The 18115-nt window shown below is 38.3% G+C and overlaps 1 protein-coding gene across 1 annotated transcript in view; it reads right to left on the minus strand.

The window, feature by feature from the left end:
* Window positions 1–496: 496 nt before the first annotated feature.
* Cwf19l2 (CWF19 like cell cycle control factor 2) overlaps window positions 497–18115 on the minus strand; it is a 38247-nt gene continuing 20628 nt past the window's right edge. The window contains exons 12-18 of the mRNA XM_048343771.1: window positions 16923–17060; window positions 12537–12746; window positions 11631–11747; window positions 8522–8677; window positions 5505–5585; window positions 2323–2424; window positions 497–1198 (exon numbers count right to left, since the gene is read on the minus strand). Coding sequence (XP_048199728.1) covers window positions 1058–1198; window positions 2323–2424; window positions 5505–5585; window positions 8522–8677; window positions 11631–11747; window positions 12537–12746; window positions 16923–17060 — 945 coding nt within the window. The 3' untranslated portion in view covers window positions 497–1057. The remainder of the gene's footprint in view (window positions 1199–2322; window positions 2425–5504; window positions 5586–8521; window positions 8678–11630; window positions 11748–12536; window positions 12747–16922; window positions 17061–18115) is intronic.

Genomic DNA, 18115 nt, shown 5'->3' on the forward strand with positions numbered 1-18115 from the left:
AAAAGAAATAGTAAAATCAGTGGGACAGAATTCCTAGAAATCTATGCAGCCATCTGATTTTTAACAAAGGATTCCTAAACAAACATCGAAGAAAAGAACTTTTCAACAAATAGTGCTGGGAAAACTGGAAGTCCACATGCAGAAGACTGAAACTATCTCTCTATATATTAATATCAATTCCAAGTGGATGAAAGATCCTAATGTAAGAACTGGAACTTTAAAATTACTATAGGAAAGACTAGGGAAAGCACTAGAACATATTAGCATAAGCAGTAACTTCCAGAATAGATCTCCAATTGCTCAGCAAGTAAGTGTGAGGATTGGCAAATGGGACTCAATCAAACTAAAAAGCTCTGCACACCAGTCACCAGACAGCTGATAAAACATTCATAACCCCACGGAACTGTACATTATATTTAGAACAAATACTTTAAATGCACCAACATTTAAATTTTTTAAGTCTAGAAATGGAAACACATTTGAATTGTGAATATACTATATTTTCATTACCATTTAATTCTTCGATAGTTTTCAGATATTCTCCTTCCTTTAACAAAGAGAATGCATGGTGATATTATATAGTACTGGCAGAAACTTAAAAGAGATCTTCAATAAAATTGTATGGAAATAGAACACATCGAGTCTTATTGTAAAAAGTACAAAAGGAGTCAGGCAGTAGACTCACCTACCTAAAGGTAGACTCATTTTCCTCTAAAGCCTTTCTTTCTAGGCTTCTTTAGTCCCCCTCCCTTTTCCCAAAAGCCCTTTTCTGGGTTAACTGAACCATTTAGGACATGAAGAAGTAGATACAAAACAGGGAAGGAGGCAGATCATCCAGTGTGTCTCCACATTACTCCGCAGTCACTATAAAGAAGTCCCCAGAAAGAGGTGAAGAAGAAGGGCCACCCTCCAGTAGGGCACGCTGTCCGAGGTCCCACAGGAGTCCACTGCTGCTACTGTCTCCCAAGCCCTGAGCCTCAGTCATTCAGGTAGATGAAGAGGATGTGAAATTGAATGCGATCTGAAGAAACAGCTAAAAATGAGACATTTCACATTACTACATTTTGCTTTTGGTGAAGTCATAGGGTTTCCACCACTGAGCAAACTGCAGCGCTTTCTTCCTCTGGTCCTCGAAGCTTTCTCGGATCCCCTTCCTCCAAAGTCTTGGTTCTAGATCCAGCATCCCACCAATGATTTCCTTTTAAAGAATGAGAAAATATCAAACAACTGCATGTATAAACAATAATGAAATCTATTGATTCCTATTAAATATTGTATTAAGAAGCATTCCATGTTTAAAGTTGCATAAATACCAGTTTGAAGTACAAAAAATCTTGTTTCCAATTAATTTTAACATGCTAACTCTAGATTTTTAAAGCCCTAGCTATATATCCTATTAGGCAACTTGTCAATTTTGTTACTTCTTTTGACTTATTTCAACTGCTTCACTAATTTCATTCAAGTTCCTGACACAAACTTACAAACTATACTTTTGTTGTTGTTGTTGTTGTTGTTGTTTTGCCAGTCCTGGGGCTTGGACTCAGGGCCTGAGCACTGTCCCTGGCTTCTTTTTGCTCAAGGCTAGCACTCTACCTCTTGAGCCACAGCGCCACTTCCAGCTTTTTTCTATATATGTGGTACTGAGGAATCGAACCCAGGGCTTCATGTTTACACAGCAAGCACTCTACCACTAGGCCATATTACCAGCCCCCTGTGGAAAATCTTTAGATCATAAGTTTCTCAAATCTAGGTTATAAGTTTTCTCAAAATGGAGCAACAGTTCCATCTGATATCTTGAGTGTTTTGGCCAGTGCTGGGGCTTGGACTCAGGGCCTGAGCACTGTCCCTGGCTTCTTTTTGCTCAAGGCTAGTGCTCTACCACTTGAGCCACAGAGTCACTTCTTGCGTTTTCTATATATGTGGTGCTGAGGAATCGAATCTAGGGCTTCATATATGCGAGGCGAGTACTTTACTACTAGGCCATATTCCCAGCCCTAGCCTATACTTCCTAAGAAGGCAATCTTTTTCCTGAAAGTACCAGCAATCAAAAGACCTGGACCCTATGCCCAAAATTCTGTGTCCAGAAACCATCTTACAAAATGAATCACACATTCTTAGACTCCACCTTGCTTAACCACAAAGTGAGATCATTTATTCTCTAGTTTGACCATGAACACTGTCCCCTGGTTCTGTATTCTCTGTAGCTTCTCAAACAACTGTATAGAGCAATACTCATTACTTCACTGTCCCTTGTGCATAAAGTTTATTTCCCTTAAAAGAAAAGTGTTAACCTCTGGAATTGTATCCTATTTGTAAACATACCTTTCCAAAGTAATGAGGGAATTTGTGTTGATCTTCAATGACATGTGCAAATCCTCCTTGGAGGCCAAAGTCTACAGAGAAGTAAGGTAAGCCTCTGGGTACCTAAAGGAACAGATGTGTAACAATGAAATTATAGAGTTCTGCTGATTTCCCATTCTGCTCCCTGACATGACAGTAACAGCATTCTCAAGATAAATGTGCATAATACATTTCCAATTCTAGGGGTACCTAAGCAATGACCTAATGTGCTAAGTAAAAGGTTTCATTTTGATAGGGTTTCAGCCAGACAGTTCTTCATCTTGTCTAGCAATTATAATCAAAACCCTGTATTTCCCTGTCTTTGGAAAAAACAGGACATAAGTGTTTTTATATGACCACAGAAAAGCTTTCTTAAGAATACATAAATAAGAAAATAAGGATATACTTCCTCATGTTTACTTACAATGAAGATGAAGAAGAGGGGCTTGGCCATAAAACTGGAGCTTTGTTTATGATATACCTAAAGACTTTATTCCAATATATTTTTAAAAGATGAACAAGAACAACCATAACTTATTTATTGGTGAGATGGCCATAGCAATGTTTAATCTACAGTAATTTCAAATAGTTCTAGGATTAACTCTCAGTATCATCTCCTTTTTACACACACACACACACACACACACACACACACACACACACAGAGTAATTTAAGCTCCATGTTGACTCGATAGGCCATAATTTTTTGCTTTCTCTATAAATTAAGTATATCTTATATCCCTGAAAGGTTTTCCTCCTTGATTGGACATAGAGACTTATGACTGTAATCTTAGATATGCAGGAGGTAAGATCAGGAGACAATGATTTGAGACCAAGTCAGAAGAGTTAGGGAAACCCCATCTCTGTCTTCCTCAGATATTGCTATAGGCTTCACATCACACTGCAAAAAATCAAAAGACCTAATAAGAGTAAGCACAATGGGCAGACAAGGGGAAACTAACGACCATGATGATGAAGAAAATCCTACCTTCAAATTAATTTTTTTTAAAGTGTGAGTTACAAATATGTGAATCTCTACTGCAAGCTAAAAAAATATCTAGTGAAAAATAGGCAGGCAATTTTTTTTAAATAAACCTTATGGAATAACTAAGCACATAAAGCTTTTAAAGGAACAATAATGAGGCTTTTTCAGACATTAAAAAATGCTAAAGCAACTCAAGATGTGTTCATTCCATATTCAGCCACACTGATCATTTTGAAAAGACACGGAAAGCTTGTTATACTAAAGAATGACTCCTTGGCATTCTTGCAGACCAGCTCCCTTCACAACCCCACCTGCATAATCACAGGTCCTAGAGCTAAGAGAGTACCTAGCTTCCTCTCCACTGAAGGTGACTCTCAGTAGGCTCAAGATACAAAATTATGGGAAGGCCCAGTGAAGGCCTCTGACCTTCAAAGAAAGGCTTTAATGTTGAATACACAACTACCATCCTCACAGGAACTGTGCTTGCTATTTTACATTTTAGTTAACAAGACCTCTTGGTACTTAAATTGGGTATTCATCTTGGTTTTAAAACCAAACAATAAATTCTACATAGTTCATTGGTATGAAAACTGTATATGCAATGTAGAAAATGGGGAATAATACATTTCTTTGGGGGGGGAATAAAACATTTCTCTTAAAGTTTATATTTTCTGAAGAATATTTAATATCACAGAAAATTATGTCTTAAGAGCACAAACAAAATGTGTATAATATATACAGCATTTTCTACAATCGAATACATAAGAGAAGTAAAGTGAACACTTAGGACTGTTTTTGTTTTCCTTTTACTTTTTTAATATATTGTCTTGACCCAACTCATCTGCAAAGAAAAAGACTGTAGATGGTATTTCGCTCCTGAATTAAAACTATGTATTATCAATAATGCAGTGAAATTTGAATCTTCTGACTGGGATGTAAGTATAGTGAGGAGTCATGTTAGTCTATTTGTTAAAAGAAGAAATGGAGGAGAAACATTCTAGTAATACCTACTAGAATGGGGTGGGGTATGTAGCTAACTTTTCTGTAAAGGGGTCATATGATAAAACATTGTAGGTTCTGCAGATCAGCCATTCTTCTTAGGACTACTTAACTCTGCTTTGCAGCATGAAAGCAGCCAGAGGCAATACTGAAAGACATAGCATGTGTTCCAATAAAACCTAGTACAAGGGGCTGGGAATATGGCCTAGTGGCAAGAGTGCTTGCCTAGTATACATGAAGCCCTGGGTTAGATTCCCCAGCACCACATATACAGAAAATGGCCAGAAGTGGCGCTGTGGCTCAAGTGGCAGAGTGCTAGCCTTGAGCAAAAAAAGAAGCCAGGGACAGTGCTCAGGCCCTGAGTCCAAGGCCCAGGACTAGCAAAAAAAAAAAAAAAAAAAAACAACCTAGTACAATGTTGGGGACAGCTGTGCCTTTAAGAGGCCACAGCTGGCTTTAGCCCTTCCCCTCTTCTTCCACCTTTAACAGGAAGAGAAGCCCCCGCCCCTGGGGTCCAGCACGTGTCTGATGGCCGGGGACCCTAGAACCCAATCCTTGGGGGTCTGGGTCTCTGCCCACAAAGGAAATCCCCTGACATCACTAGATGGACAGCCCTCGTGGCCAACCTGTAGTCCCTCTCTTGTGCCCACCCTTGGGGGTATATCTGTGGGCTACTCATTTGAATAAATCAGAACGCCCCAGAGGTATTTTCCGAGACCACCACGCGCTCGTGTCTTTCCTTGGGCTGGCGGGCATGGGGTCTCGCAACCACACGCAAACCAAGGCTGCATTGGGACCCCGCTCCCGCGATTAATCCCGATGGCCAGAGGACGTGAGTGAGTGAGTATGGATCCCACACAGAAGAAGCAGACAAGCCCAGGAACCCCCCCCCCCACCGCCCCACGCAAATGGGGGGCAGTAGAGCGAGGCCCGGCACTACAATACCAGTGCTCTAACCCTGTTAGAAAAGAAATGTACTTGTTATCTGACCTATGTAACTATAATCCCTGTGTATGTCACCTTTACAATAACAGTACCCGCAGGCAGGAGGCTTGGTGGAGCAGGTAGTACATAGGCAACTGGCCCAACAGCCTATTTCTTAACTAAGATGTCCAATTTATTTATTTTTTTTTTTTTTATTTTTCTGATTTCTGATATTATTAAAAAATTGAATACTTACAGATCTTCTGATGTCTTTTGAAGACAGATCAATCAACTTCTTGTTTATGGACCACTCTTCATCAGACTCCATTATGGCTTTCTAAAAAACAGCCATTTGTTCAATGACAAGTGATAGGGTAGCAAGTACAGACACCATTTAAAATCTTAAAACTAGACTGCCTTGATTGTACAGTCATTTCTTTTCTAACTAGCACAAAAAGGTATTATTATTAAAGTTTACAAGTTATCTTAGCAAATGTTATCTGTACTTTTGCATGTTATCTTGATTCAATTTCTCCTTGATTGTATTGTACTTATGACTACAATTTTGACCTGAAAATCCTTCTTGATAAACACTAATTTCACTAAAGAAATGAAAAATTTAAATAGGAATTAAAAGTTACTGTTTCATCGATGCCTAAGCAAGCATGTTTTTAACAAAAAAAAACTGAGCAGTCAAGATCCCTCTCATTCTCTACATGAAAAAAAAAAAAGAACTCAAAATGAAAAGACCTTAACCTAAGACCTGCAACTGACACCCCTGGAGGAAAACACAGGGTAAACACATAAAGATCCAGGCACAGGCAAGAACTTGCTGAATAGGATTCAGAGTAAGAGAAAAAAAATTAACAAATGGAATTGCTTTGAATTAAAACTTTCTCTGCAGCCAAACAAATAATCCAATGAGTAGAGACAGCCTTGAGAATGAGAGAAAAGTCTTTGCCAGATACGCATCTGGAATTGGCTAATGACAAAAGAAAGAACTCAAAAAATAAAAATTTAAAAATGGTAAAAAATAGCAAATAGTCCAACTGGGCACCTGAACTCAAATGAAGAGATACAAATGACCAATGAATATCTGAAGCCCCTAGAGAATTATAAAACAAAACTCCATCTCATCCCTTCAGAATGGCTATCATTAGGGGGAAAAATAAAAAAAAAAAACAAGAAACAAATATTGGGGAGGCTTCAGGGCAAAAAGGAATCCTTATTCACTGCTGATGAAAATGCAATTACTTCAGCTGTTATTGAAACTAGTATGGAGGTTGCTCAAAAACAGTAAAAATACACTGGGTATGAGTGGCCTACACCAATTTTAGCTACTTGGAAAGCTGAGATCAGGAAGCTCACCACCCTGGACACACACACATTTTCAATCCATAGGGCAGTTATGTTCATATGTTATCCCAGCGACACGAGAAGCAGAGATGAAGAGGATCAAAGTTCTAGGCCAGTCCAGGCAGAAAAACCTGTGAGACTCCAGAAGCTGGGCACTGATGAAGCATGCCCCTGTCATCCCAGGGATGTAGGGAGCATAAAAATGGGCAAATCTTGGTCCAAGTGTGTGCCTGGCCAGCAAGTGAAATCTCTCAAAAAGAACCAGTACACTGGGCACCAATGGTTCACGCCTATAATCCTAGCTACTCAGAAGGCTGAAATCTGAGGATCACGGTTTAAAGCCAGCCTGGGTAGGAAACTCCAAGAGACTTTTATCTCCAATAAAATACTCAAAAAAGCTGGAAGTGGCACAGTGGCTCAAGTGATAGAGAGCTCTTGTTGAGCAAATGAAGCTCAGGGACAGTGACCAGGCCCAGAGTTCAAGCCCCAGGACTGGTGGAAAATAAAATAAATAGCCAGTGCAAGCCAGGCACTGGTGGCTCATGCTTGTAATCCTAAGAATCCTAATCTTCAGGAAACTGACATCTGAGGATCACAGTTCAAAGCCAGCCTGGGCAGGAAAGCCTGTGAGACTCTTATCTCTAATTAACCACCAGAAGCAGAAGTGGAGCATGGCCTAAGTGGTAGGACATTAGCCTTAAGAGAGAGAGAGAGGGATAGCGCCCAGGCCTGAGTTCAAGACTCAGGACTAGCATTAAAAAGTTATAATAATAACTAGTGTGAGAAAGGCTGAAAGCATCTCTTAAGAATAGAGTGCCGGGCTGGGGATGTAGCCTAGCGGCAAGAGTGCCTGCCTCGGATACACGAGACCCTAGGTTCGATTCCCCAGCACCACATATACGGAAAACGGCCAGAAGCGGCGCTGTGGCTCAAGTGGCAGAGTGCTAGCCTTGAGCGGGAAGAAGCCAGGGACAGTGCTCAGGCCCCGAGTCCAAGGCCCAGGACTGGCAAAAAAAAAAAAAAAGAATAGAGTGCCTGGGGCTTGGAATGTGGCTTAGTGGTAGAGTGCTTGCCTTGAATGCATGAAGCCCTGGGTTCAATTCCTCAGTACCACATATACAGAAGAAGCCTGAAGTGGCACTGTGGCTCAAGTGGTAGAGTGCCTTGAGCAAAAGAAGCTCAGGGACAGTGCCAAGCCCTAAGTTCAAGTCCCAGAACTGGCAAAAGAAAAAAAAAAATAAAGTGCCTGCTAGCAAGTATGAGGTCTTGAGTTCAATCCCTGGACACACACACACACCTCACCAAAAAAAAAAAAAATTAAAATATATTCAACTTCTGGGTATATACCAGAAGAAACCATGTCAGCTTACTATTTATCATGTATTATTACAACTGCCAAATTATGGAATAGGCCCAGATGTCCATCAATAGATATACAGATGAAGAAAGTGGGGTATAAAATAAAACGAAATTGTATAATTTGCAGGAAATGGAAAGTGAAGATCATCATGTTAAGTGAAATAAGGCAGCTGTCCCACAAAGAATAGTACCATATGTTTTCTCTCATGGATAATCTGGGAACAGGGAACTGGTAGGGATGGGGAAAGAAAAGGGAGAGGGATGAAAAGAGTAGTAGAGAGGGTATGACAGAAGCACATTACACATATGCACTGAAATGTCATAAGAAAACACTATTCTTTGTATAATGCACAATAATAAAAAAAAAATTTTAAGTCCAAATTTCTTTTAACAGAAAACTTATTTGGCAGATTATATTGTGCTTGACCTCATTTCTTTTAATATATAATTCCCTATGTAATGGAGAAAAATACATGAATAGAGATAACTATGTCCATAAAACAGTACTATAGCAAAAAAAAGAGAAAGTATATATGTAAAGACAGCACTTAAGTGTACCTTAAAATAGATAGGGGCCATCTCACCCACTTCCTTAGGGAGAGGAATGCACTCATAAACCATGTGATGCTGCTTCTTCATGCTTATATTAGTTTCTAAAAAGACACAGTCCAATCCCATCCCTTCAAACATCTTTACAAGTGATTTCCTAAACACCTAAAAGGGAAAAACCAAGACACATATATTTAAGCACTTCACTATGATATCTGTGAAAGACGTTAAAGTGATCAGTTTAACAATTTTCTCCAAGCTGAGCATATAAATCTAATATACATATTTCACTAACATTTTAGGTTACATAACAATTAAATAATGAGGGAAGTTTTTGTAGTTCACTATCATAAGATATACCACAGCTATTTTTATTTCAGAAAGATGTATAGACCAAAATTATGGGGATGCCATGATGTTTCTATGTCCCTAGGAGCATATACTTTATCTAGGAGTTAACCCCTATTTTCCACTTTCCTAAACTGTCATTTCTTATCTAACTGCCCATTCTCCATCTAATTAGTGCATCTGAATCACAATTCCTCAGGACAACAGTAGGCTACACTGCAGAATGATGCAGTCTACAATTTGCAAAACAGGCACATGATTTAAAGAATTAATTGCATAAGAATAAATTTTATACTTAAAATTATTTTTCTTAGAAATATCAAGCTATATAAGGCTAATTATATGTTATAATTAATTAAAATATTTTCCTTCAAAAATATAACTCTAAGACTAATTATATATTATTAATGCTAATACTTTAGTCAAGTTTTTAACACAGAACACGTATAAATACAAAGTTAGCCAAAAAGAACCTACCCTAAAATGACAATGGAACAATTTATTAAACTGCATAAACCTACTTGAGCAAAGATATCTGGTTATTTAAAAGGGAGACATACAGTCTCACTGCAGTACAAGCCCAAGCATATCTTTCAAAGTGATAAGAATAAATTTGAGAGGGCAAATACCACTATATATCTGATAAAACTAGCAATTTGGATCTAACTCACCTGAAATTTGTGACTAGCCAAGGATGCTTTGCTAGAAATTATCTTTGTATTTTCTACTAAATAGGTCTAAGATTCAATGTTAATACTTACAACTGTTGTTCAAAAAAAAACTTGAGGGCTGGGGATATAGCCTAGTGGTAAGAGTGCCTGCCTCGGATACACGAGGCCCTAGGTTCGATTCCCCAGCACCACATATACAGAAAACGGCCAGAAGCGGTGCTGTGGCTCAAGTGGCAGAGTGCTAGCCTTGAGCGGGAAGAAGCCAGGGACAGTGCTCAGGCCCTGAGTCCAAGGCCCAGAACTGGCCAAAAAAAAAAAAAAAAAAAACTTGAGGGCTGGGGATATGGCCTAGCGGCAAGAGTGCCTGCCTCATATACATGAGGCCCTGGGTTCGATTCCCCAGCACCACATATACAGAAAATGGCCAGAAGTGGCGCTGTGGCTCAAGTGGCAGAGTGCTAGCCTTGAGCAAGAAGAAGCCAGGGACAGTGCTCAGGCCCTGAGTCCAAGCCCCAGGACTGGCCAAAAGAAAAAAGAAAAAAAAAGAGTCTCTAAAAAAAAAACTTGAAAAAAAAGGTTCCTTTGTTTTCAAACACTAGTTTGTATTAAGTTAAACCACTTTTAATATATAAATAAATAATTTTCCAATAAACTGGTGAATACCATAAGGACATTCACAGAGAATAATGAATATGCACTATCATACCTAGTTGAAAGTAAAAACAAAAACCAGAAGAACTGTATTTCCTTAAACTGCACTAACATTCAGGAATTTCATTCATTTGCTAAGCTACAGTAATTTATCATTTTGAATATTAGAGCTACCATGCCATTATTCACATAAAAGTTTGGCTTTCCCTCTCTCACCTGACTTCCCACAATGCACCTGGCTTACACAGTCTGCTGAACTGCAATGTAGCCTGCACTATTATGCTTGATATTTGGGCAGAACTAATGATTCATGGACTTATGATCTGTTGAGCTGAATAAATTTCTTTATCCACTTCAGTGGTTTTCATTATACATCTTAGTTTCTTACAGCTCTATAAAACAGGCACTAGATTTTTGTGATTAAGTAGTTAAACACTTTAGCAATGTCTTTTATTCCAAGTTAAATCAGTTGCATATGCAAAAAAATTTTAACTACATCCCCAAAAAGTTCTAAAACAATTCTAAAAACCAAATTTCCATATTTTTTACCTTACATTACCTATAGTTACTAGTACCCATTCTGAGAGGGGGAAAATACTTCACATTGCAAAAATTGTCTGCATTCTTATGCCAACTTGGACATGAATACAGTAAAATAATCTGTCCTTTTACCTTTCACATCCTAAACTCCCTGAGGACAAGACACTAAACGTTCATGAAAGGCAGTCAAAGCATGTCCTTTTCTGGCATGTTTATCAACAGCTTGAAGAAAATAGTATACACCATAGTCTCTTCAGAAGTCTTAGGATTTGCACATTTTCCTAATTAGGGTTCCCTATAACCACTATTGAGTTGACCAACATTAAAAAACAGGAGTTGATGTTCTTGCTTGATCATTCTGAGGTCTTGAGCTGTCACACACACACTGGAATTCAGCAGTAGTTCCAGCCATGTTGTGTCTTTCAGTCTCACAAAGAATCAACCACAGAAACAGATCTCTGAGTCCACAAGCTGGGCCGGGTTAGGAGGAGAAGGAGCAGAATGAAAGCAGGAAACAATGGTCACAGCGCAGGAGGCCAATCCCACGCCAGGAACATGGCAGCTGCTGCCAGGGAACTGCTCGCTCCCACATTTCCTTCCATCCCTTGAAATGCCTTTCATCCCGACTGGGACTTACTAAGCATGGTTATTTCATGCTACACAAAACAATGATTAGCAATCTTGACTGATTTTTTAATAAAAATAATCATTATTCTGTCATAGTTTATTTAGTAAACAGATGTTCCCAAGAATAGGGGAAATAAAACTAAAAGGTAGTTGCATAGGATGGTAAGATTCATGTTTAAGCACAGAAAGCAAAATCATTGAGAAAAGCCTTTTGGGATTCTGCACAGTAGTTTTAACACTGCTCAAGAGCTTTACAATGATAAAGAGATGACCTTTCTGACCTGAATTTCTTCCCAGATGTCTTCATCCAATAAGGTAGCGGCCCGGTGGTGCTGCAAAGGAACCACAAGGCAGTGCCCCTCCGTAAGGGATCGGAAATTGGGTAAACATAAGTAAACCTAGGGGGAAAAATTCCAGTGGTAAAATGTCATTACTTATTCCTAGTCTTAAGAGAAGAGCCCATGAGAAAAACAGATGAAAAAATGTATTTGGTTATAAAAAATTTTATGTATTTTTTTTTCTTTTGTCTGTCTTGTGATTGAACTCAGGACCTTGGAGCTGACCCTCAGCTTTTTTGCTCTACCATGTGAGCTACGGATCCATTTCCAGCCTTTAGTGGTTAACTGGAGGTGAAGAGTCTGGCAGACATTCTTGTCTGGGTTGGCATTATTAAATATTTTTTAAAATATTTTTCTTTAAGGCTAGGTATAATGGCCCTCTCATGTAATCCCAGCTATTCTGAAGGCAGAGATTGGAAGGGTTGAGGTTAGAGGTCAGTCCAATCAAAAGAGTTAGCAAGATCCCATGTCAATAGATAAGCTTGGTATGGCAGCACACATCAGTGGTCCCAGCTACATGAGAAGCTAAAGGTAGGTGAACTTGGACCAGAACAGCCATGGGGGTAAAAAATTATCCTAAAAGAGAAAAACAAGACTTGGAGGCATGACTCAAGAGGCAGAGGATTTGCTTAAGCAAGCCCAAGGCCTTGAGTTCACTCAGATAATGCCTGATTTTCCCCTCTGACCAAAAAAAAGAAAAACAAGAATAAATGACAAAGAAGGCTGTATGTCACATCATGTAAATACCTATAATTGCCTTGAGACTAGGAACAAAAACTATTTGAAACAAAGAATAAAGTAAAACATACTTTGGGACTCTTACAAACACACATTCATTGTGTCACCTACCTTAGCTCCTATGGCAACAATGAGGTGCTTGGGAAACTGTGAGCTGTCACAGCAGTACAGACAGTTTTCCATTCGTGCCGTGAGACTCTGATGTTCAGCAATCGCCCTTTTCCTCTGGTTCTCCTCTTCACCAAATCGTCCCCCTTCTGCTGCTTTGGAGACAAACATGTCATCCAGAGTGTAAGAGTCTCCATCTGTTTTCCCCATGAACTGAAAATCAAAAATAATAGTAGTAGGGAGTTAGAAGGTAGTGGTTAAGATTTTGTTGGGGCTGGGGATATGGCCTAGTGGTGAGAAAGCTTGCCTCGTATACATGAGGCCCTGGGTTCAATTCCCCAGCACCACATATACAGAAAATGGCCAGAAGTGGCGCTGTGGCTCAAGTGGCAGAGTGCTAGCCTTGAGCAAAGAGGAAGCCAGGGACAGTGCTCAGGCCCTGAGTCCAAGGCCCAGGACTGGCCAAAAAAAAAAAAAAAAAAAAAAAAAAAGATTTTCTTGGACAAGGTCATCCTAAATCTGTAAGATCTATGGGGGAAAAAACAACTCATGTGTTAAAAGAATTTGGGAATGATGACTTAAAAAGGTAAGTTTAAACTGAGAAAATCAGGAAATCATGTAACTGGTCACATTGCATAATCCATTTAAGGAAAAATGTGGAAATAATATATTGTTTCTATTCAAAATGTTAGAACTAAAGCCGGGCACCAGTGGCTCACACCTGTAATCCTAGCTACTTAGGAGGCTGAGATATGAGGATCACAGTTCAAAGCCAGCCCTGGCAGGAAAGTCCATGACACTCTGATCTCTAATTAACCACCAGAAAACCAGAAGTGAACCTGTGGCTCAAAGTTGTAGAGCACTAGCCTTGAGCTGAAGAGCTCAGGGACAGCACCCAGGCCCAGAGTTCAAGCCCCACAACTGACCAAAAAAAAAAAAGAAAAGAAAAGAAAAAACACTCAAGGATGGTGCGCCCAGGCTCTGAGTTCAAGCCCCATGACCCACCAAAACAAAACAAAATGTTATAAGTAAATGCTTCTGTATAAGCATGCACAACTTTTCTACATAGCCACAAAGCAAGAAATTTTCTTTAATTGATTAATTAAATAATGTATTTGTAAGTTAAGTTTAATGATCGACAACCAAATTCTTAGGCAATTTGTCTTACTATTAAGTGGCTTGGACTCAATTCCCACCCGCACCCTTTTCAGTTCTCTATAAAAGGAAAATACCACTTCTATTATTTTATGACACCCACATTTCAAATTTTCTCCAGAGGATGTCACAGGAACATATACACGATTTCACACTCTTGAGTTAGCCTCTTTCAAACTGAATTTCACCCCATATCTATACCTGTCTGAGAATGGGAAAGGTCACCCTAGGAACTAAAATGACCAAAGGAGGTGGCGAGAAGTTGTCAGTTTTAACATGTTTTATCTTATTCTAGTCAAACCTTTAAGAACAATTTGGCAGTTAATCTCTCAAGAGTTATCATTACAGTTTCCTGAAAAAAGAGCAAAGCATTTCACTTTCAGTGTACATTACAGAAACATGAAATGCAGATTTTTAAAGATAACTTCCATCAGAAAATATAGTAAGACTTAAAATATATTGTCTACATTTACAAAAAGAGTAAGATAAATTTTCAACAAAAATACAAACATCTCTTATTAAGTGATAAATCATCTTGCTTTCTTAGAATTTATGGTAAAATCCTATTACTCTGAGATTTTTCTCTCCTTTACCCCCTCTTCTTATACTTTCCAGCCTCCTCCCCTCCAACCCATTTTAATGCTCAACAGCAGAGAAAAAAATTACTGCCCACAGTGTGAACAAAATTAATGAGGAAAAATGTATATAGATCACAGGAAGATGTGCCTGAGTTTATGTTGCTAAGGAAACACTGACGTCTGAAATCTTAAATGGAAGAGCTTATATTTTAAAAACATTGGAGGCAATAAAATATATTTTAGGAAAGAGAAAAGCATACACAACTCATTACTCTCAGATACCAACAACTAATAAATGGAAGTTGGATAAAGACAGCTAGATCTAGGCACACTTAAGGACTATCAAAGAACATGAGTCATTTGAAAGGCAGGACTGTTTAAGCAGAAGAGCTGGCATGGAAGTTACAAGGTGAAGATTCTACTCCTGCCTTTTCCAGCTCAGTCATTGTGAGAACCAGAACATCCCATATAAGCATTGAGTTCTCTTACACTCTCAGTTTCCTCATTTGTAACAAGTGGAAGGTTAATCAAGACTGAAAAGAACATGTCCCAAAATTCTTTGGTTCTATGATTTCAAAGGAAGACAAGATGCCTATTATATTTTAGAAAAATCACAGTAAGTACACTGTCATGTATACAGTGAGAAAATGGGCAAATATACCATTCTTTTCCTGGCTATTTCTTAGTATTCCCTTTTTCAGTAGTTACACAGTGAATACTCATATAGAAAAGGTTTTTTTTTTTAAATCAACAACCACAATCCTCCTATCTAAACACAGGTGCAACTTGGCACAAGATGCCTTTCTTCTTGGTTATAATAAAGATGTGTCATTTAAGGTTCATGGTAAAATATAGCCAGAAGGAAAGTGAATATAATCTGAATTAATCTAAATATAATGTGAATTTTAGGAAAGCAATAAAAGATGGACAGCAAAAATCAAAAAAATCGTTATAAGATAGAAATCAAAAAGTAAAGTATGTGTCAATTGCAGCTCCATAGATTTAAATATTGACCAGAAGTCATCTCAAACATGGCATCCAACTCAAAACTTTTCCTGGCTTCCCAGTTTAAAGTAAGGCACCCTTGTGATGCTCCCCAAGATTGTTCCCTTGTCATTCGCATGAGGTTTGTACATTCTTAATACTAAATTCATGTTTCATCATTATTTTGTTTCTTTTTTCCCTTCTTAGCCTCTAAGTTCCCCGAGCAATAATCCTGTCCTCTCTGTGTGCCACGTGCTGCCCACAGAACACCTCACACAATGAGTGAGATTAAGTACTGCTTGTTCCATCCCAGCTATTCCTGACTGGTTACTTTCTTGCAGGCTTAGATCCATTCACAAAGGCCCAATACATAACAGAAGTACACCCAAGTTCAGATACAGATGCTCTGAAGGTACTTATCATTTACATATCCTGAATCTAAGAGTTAATAAACGATGGCTCATAGTCCAAAGCCAGCCAGCCACATTTTTGTAAATAAAATTTGTTGGAATATAATCACACTGTGTGTGGCTGCTTTTTTTTTTTCCACAACAGCAAAGCTGAGAGTTCAGAGAGCTAAAAATATTTACCAGATGACACTGTACAGAAAAAGTCATAAACTAAGGCTTTGCAACTAGTTGGAAGAAACACAAGGTAAAGAGCTTATGTGGTCTCTTTAAGGAAATACTTAACATCTCTAAACTACCTGCCAATGATGACATTATTTTTTAAAATGTAGTAACTCAGCTAATTAGTCCTTAAAATTTTAAAGAGTAAAGATATTAAATACAGCATTTATAGAAAAGGCTAATACTCCAGGTATTTTTTTTACATGCTTTCAGTAGTACTTAAAATTTTTACCAGAGCTAGTTTTAATCATTAAAGGTACAAGACAAAGTTCTACTATGCTGTGGTTAATATTAAGAACTACAAAAAAATCACAATGCCAAATCAACATTTCAATAGCAACTGCATCCCCATTGGTTCTACTGCAAATAGGTAATGTTGACATGGCTTTGTCCATTTAAAAAGCAACATGGTCTTTTTTTTTTAACATGGTCTTTTTTATGATAAGCTGCTTTCCTTCATACACAAATCAATCTTCAGCCCATTCTCCACCCCCCAAAAAAAAAACATGAAAAAATTAACACACTTGGCTACAGGAGAAAGGGTTGGCTCTTTCTACATTTTCCTTAGCTGCTACAACCAAAGGACTGTGTCCTCTAAATAATACAAAGGAAATAAGTTGCTTGGATAAAAACAGTATGCTTATCAGAATGTTAATACAATACTATAAACAAGCAGCACAAAGCCAACCATTTAATTCTGTCTCTGTGCCAGCATGCCTGGAACCTCAGCTACTTCGGAGGCTGGAACAGGAGAAATTTGAGTTCCAGAACACTCTGATCAACACAGCAAGACTCTGACTCAAATTTTAAAAAATAAATAAGAAAAAACTCTGGTCCTAAACTACATAATCCAGAGTCTATATTTAAAAATAAATAGAATCTCAAATGTATTTTGTTTTAATATGCTCCAAATATGCCTTGCCAGCAAAATTTAATGAAATAAACCAGGATTCAAGAGAATCAGATCTCCCTGAAAAGTAGATAATGGTTAGATGTAAGCATCAGCTTCTCAAATTTAAAAGTCTACAAGGAATGCTTCTTACCTTAGATGCCATTCTCATAAAGAGTCTGTTCTGATTCTCTGCTGTCCCCATCTTTTCATTTCTGACTAAATCATTTAGACTTAGGTGATCATCATCCTGAAAGTATCTGACTCTTTCTTTTCCCTCATGGGTTGAAACCTAGGACAAAACAAACATAATTGATTTAGTGAAAACGTAAGTCTCCAAAACCTTTTTGATAGATTACCTTTAAGTTTGATAATAAATGTAAAAATCTTACCATGTATCAAAGCCTATCCTACCAATTTATTCTATTTTAGTTGCTTCTATGTGAAAGACTTCCATTCAAATTACACTTATTACATCTCCCCCTTACTCTTCTCTTTCCCAGGACAGAAGTGCCATATGATCTGACCTCTGAGTTTATATTAAACAAAACTATTCAACCCTTTCTTTTCTCTGTTCTTCTTGTATTTCAAATGCCTTGCCACTGTAGAAGGAAGGCTGCAGGTATCCAGAGATGAAACGTATGCCAAAAAACAAAGATAAAGATCAAAATCACTGCTCTGGAGAGGTGATTATTTCATTCTCCCCATTAATATGTTGAGATCCCAATATGATGAGGGCCTTTGGGGAAGTAATTCTCGGTCATGAAGGGAGAGTATCATGAATAAATTAGTACTCCTACAAAAACAAGACAGGGCTTCTTTGTTTCACGCTGTGTGAGGTATAAAACGAGAAAACTACCACCTGCAAACCAGGAAGCCTGCCCCCACCAGACAATCCTGCCACCACCCAATCTCCAGAATTGTAAGAAATAAATTTCTGCAATTTAAACTACTTGACTATGTTATTCTGAAACAGCAGCCAGAACTGATGAGACACCACTTCTCACAGTTAACCCTGGCTCTGTAAACAGCTTTACCAAAAGTTAAATTGATATCCTGATTCCCACTGAAGCAAGTCCCCGGTTTTCTTCTGTCAGTTCCATACACAAGTAGGAAACAGAAAAGTAGTACTTATTCCTTTCAAAGACATATTTCCTCAATGCTGCTCTCATACTTCCTTATACAAATAAAATCCTCTTTTTGGAGGTCTGTGTAACCAGGATCCAATTATTTTCCCAACACTGCTATTCTTCTCTTCGCTAGCCTAAACCTCAAATGCCATAATTTCAAGCCCACCCTGCCTGCAAATCTTTAGTATGTGGTCTTTTTGCCATTTGTTTATACTCC

This window comes from Perognathus longimembris, chromosome 3 (assembly GCF_023159225.1).
Source record: "Perognathus longimembris pacificus isolate PPM17 chromosome 3, ASM2315922v1, whole genome shotgun sequence".
Classification (NCBI taxonomy): domain Eukaryota; kingdom Metazoa; phylum Chordata; class Mammalia; order Rodentia; family Heteromyidae; genus Perognathus; species Perognathus longimembris.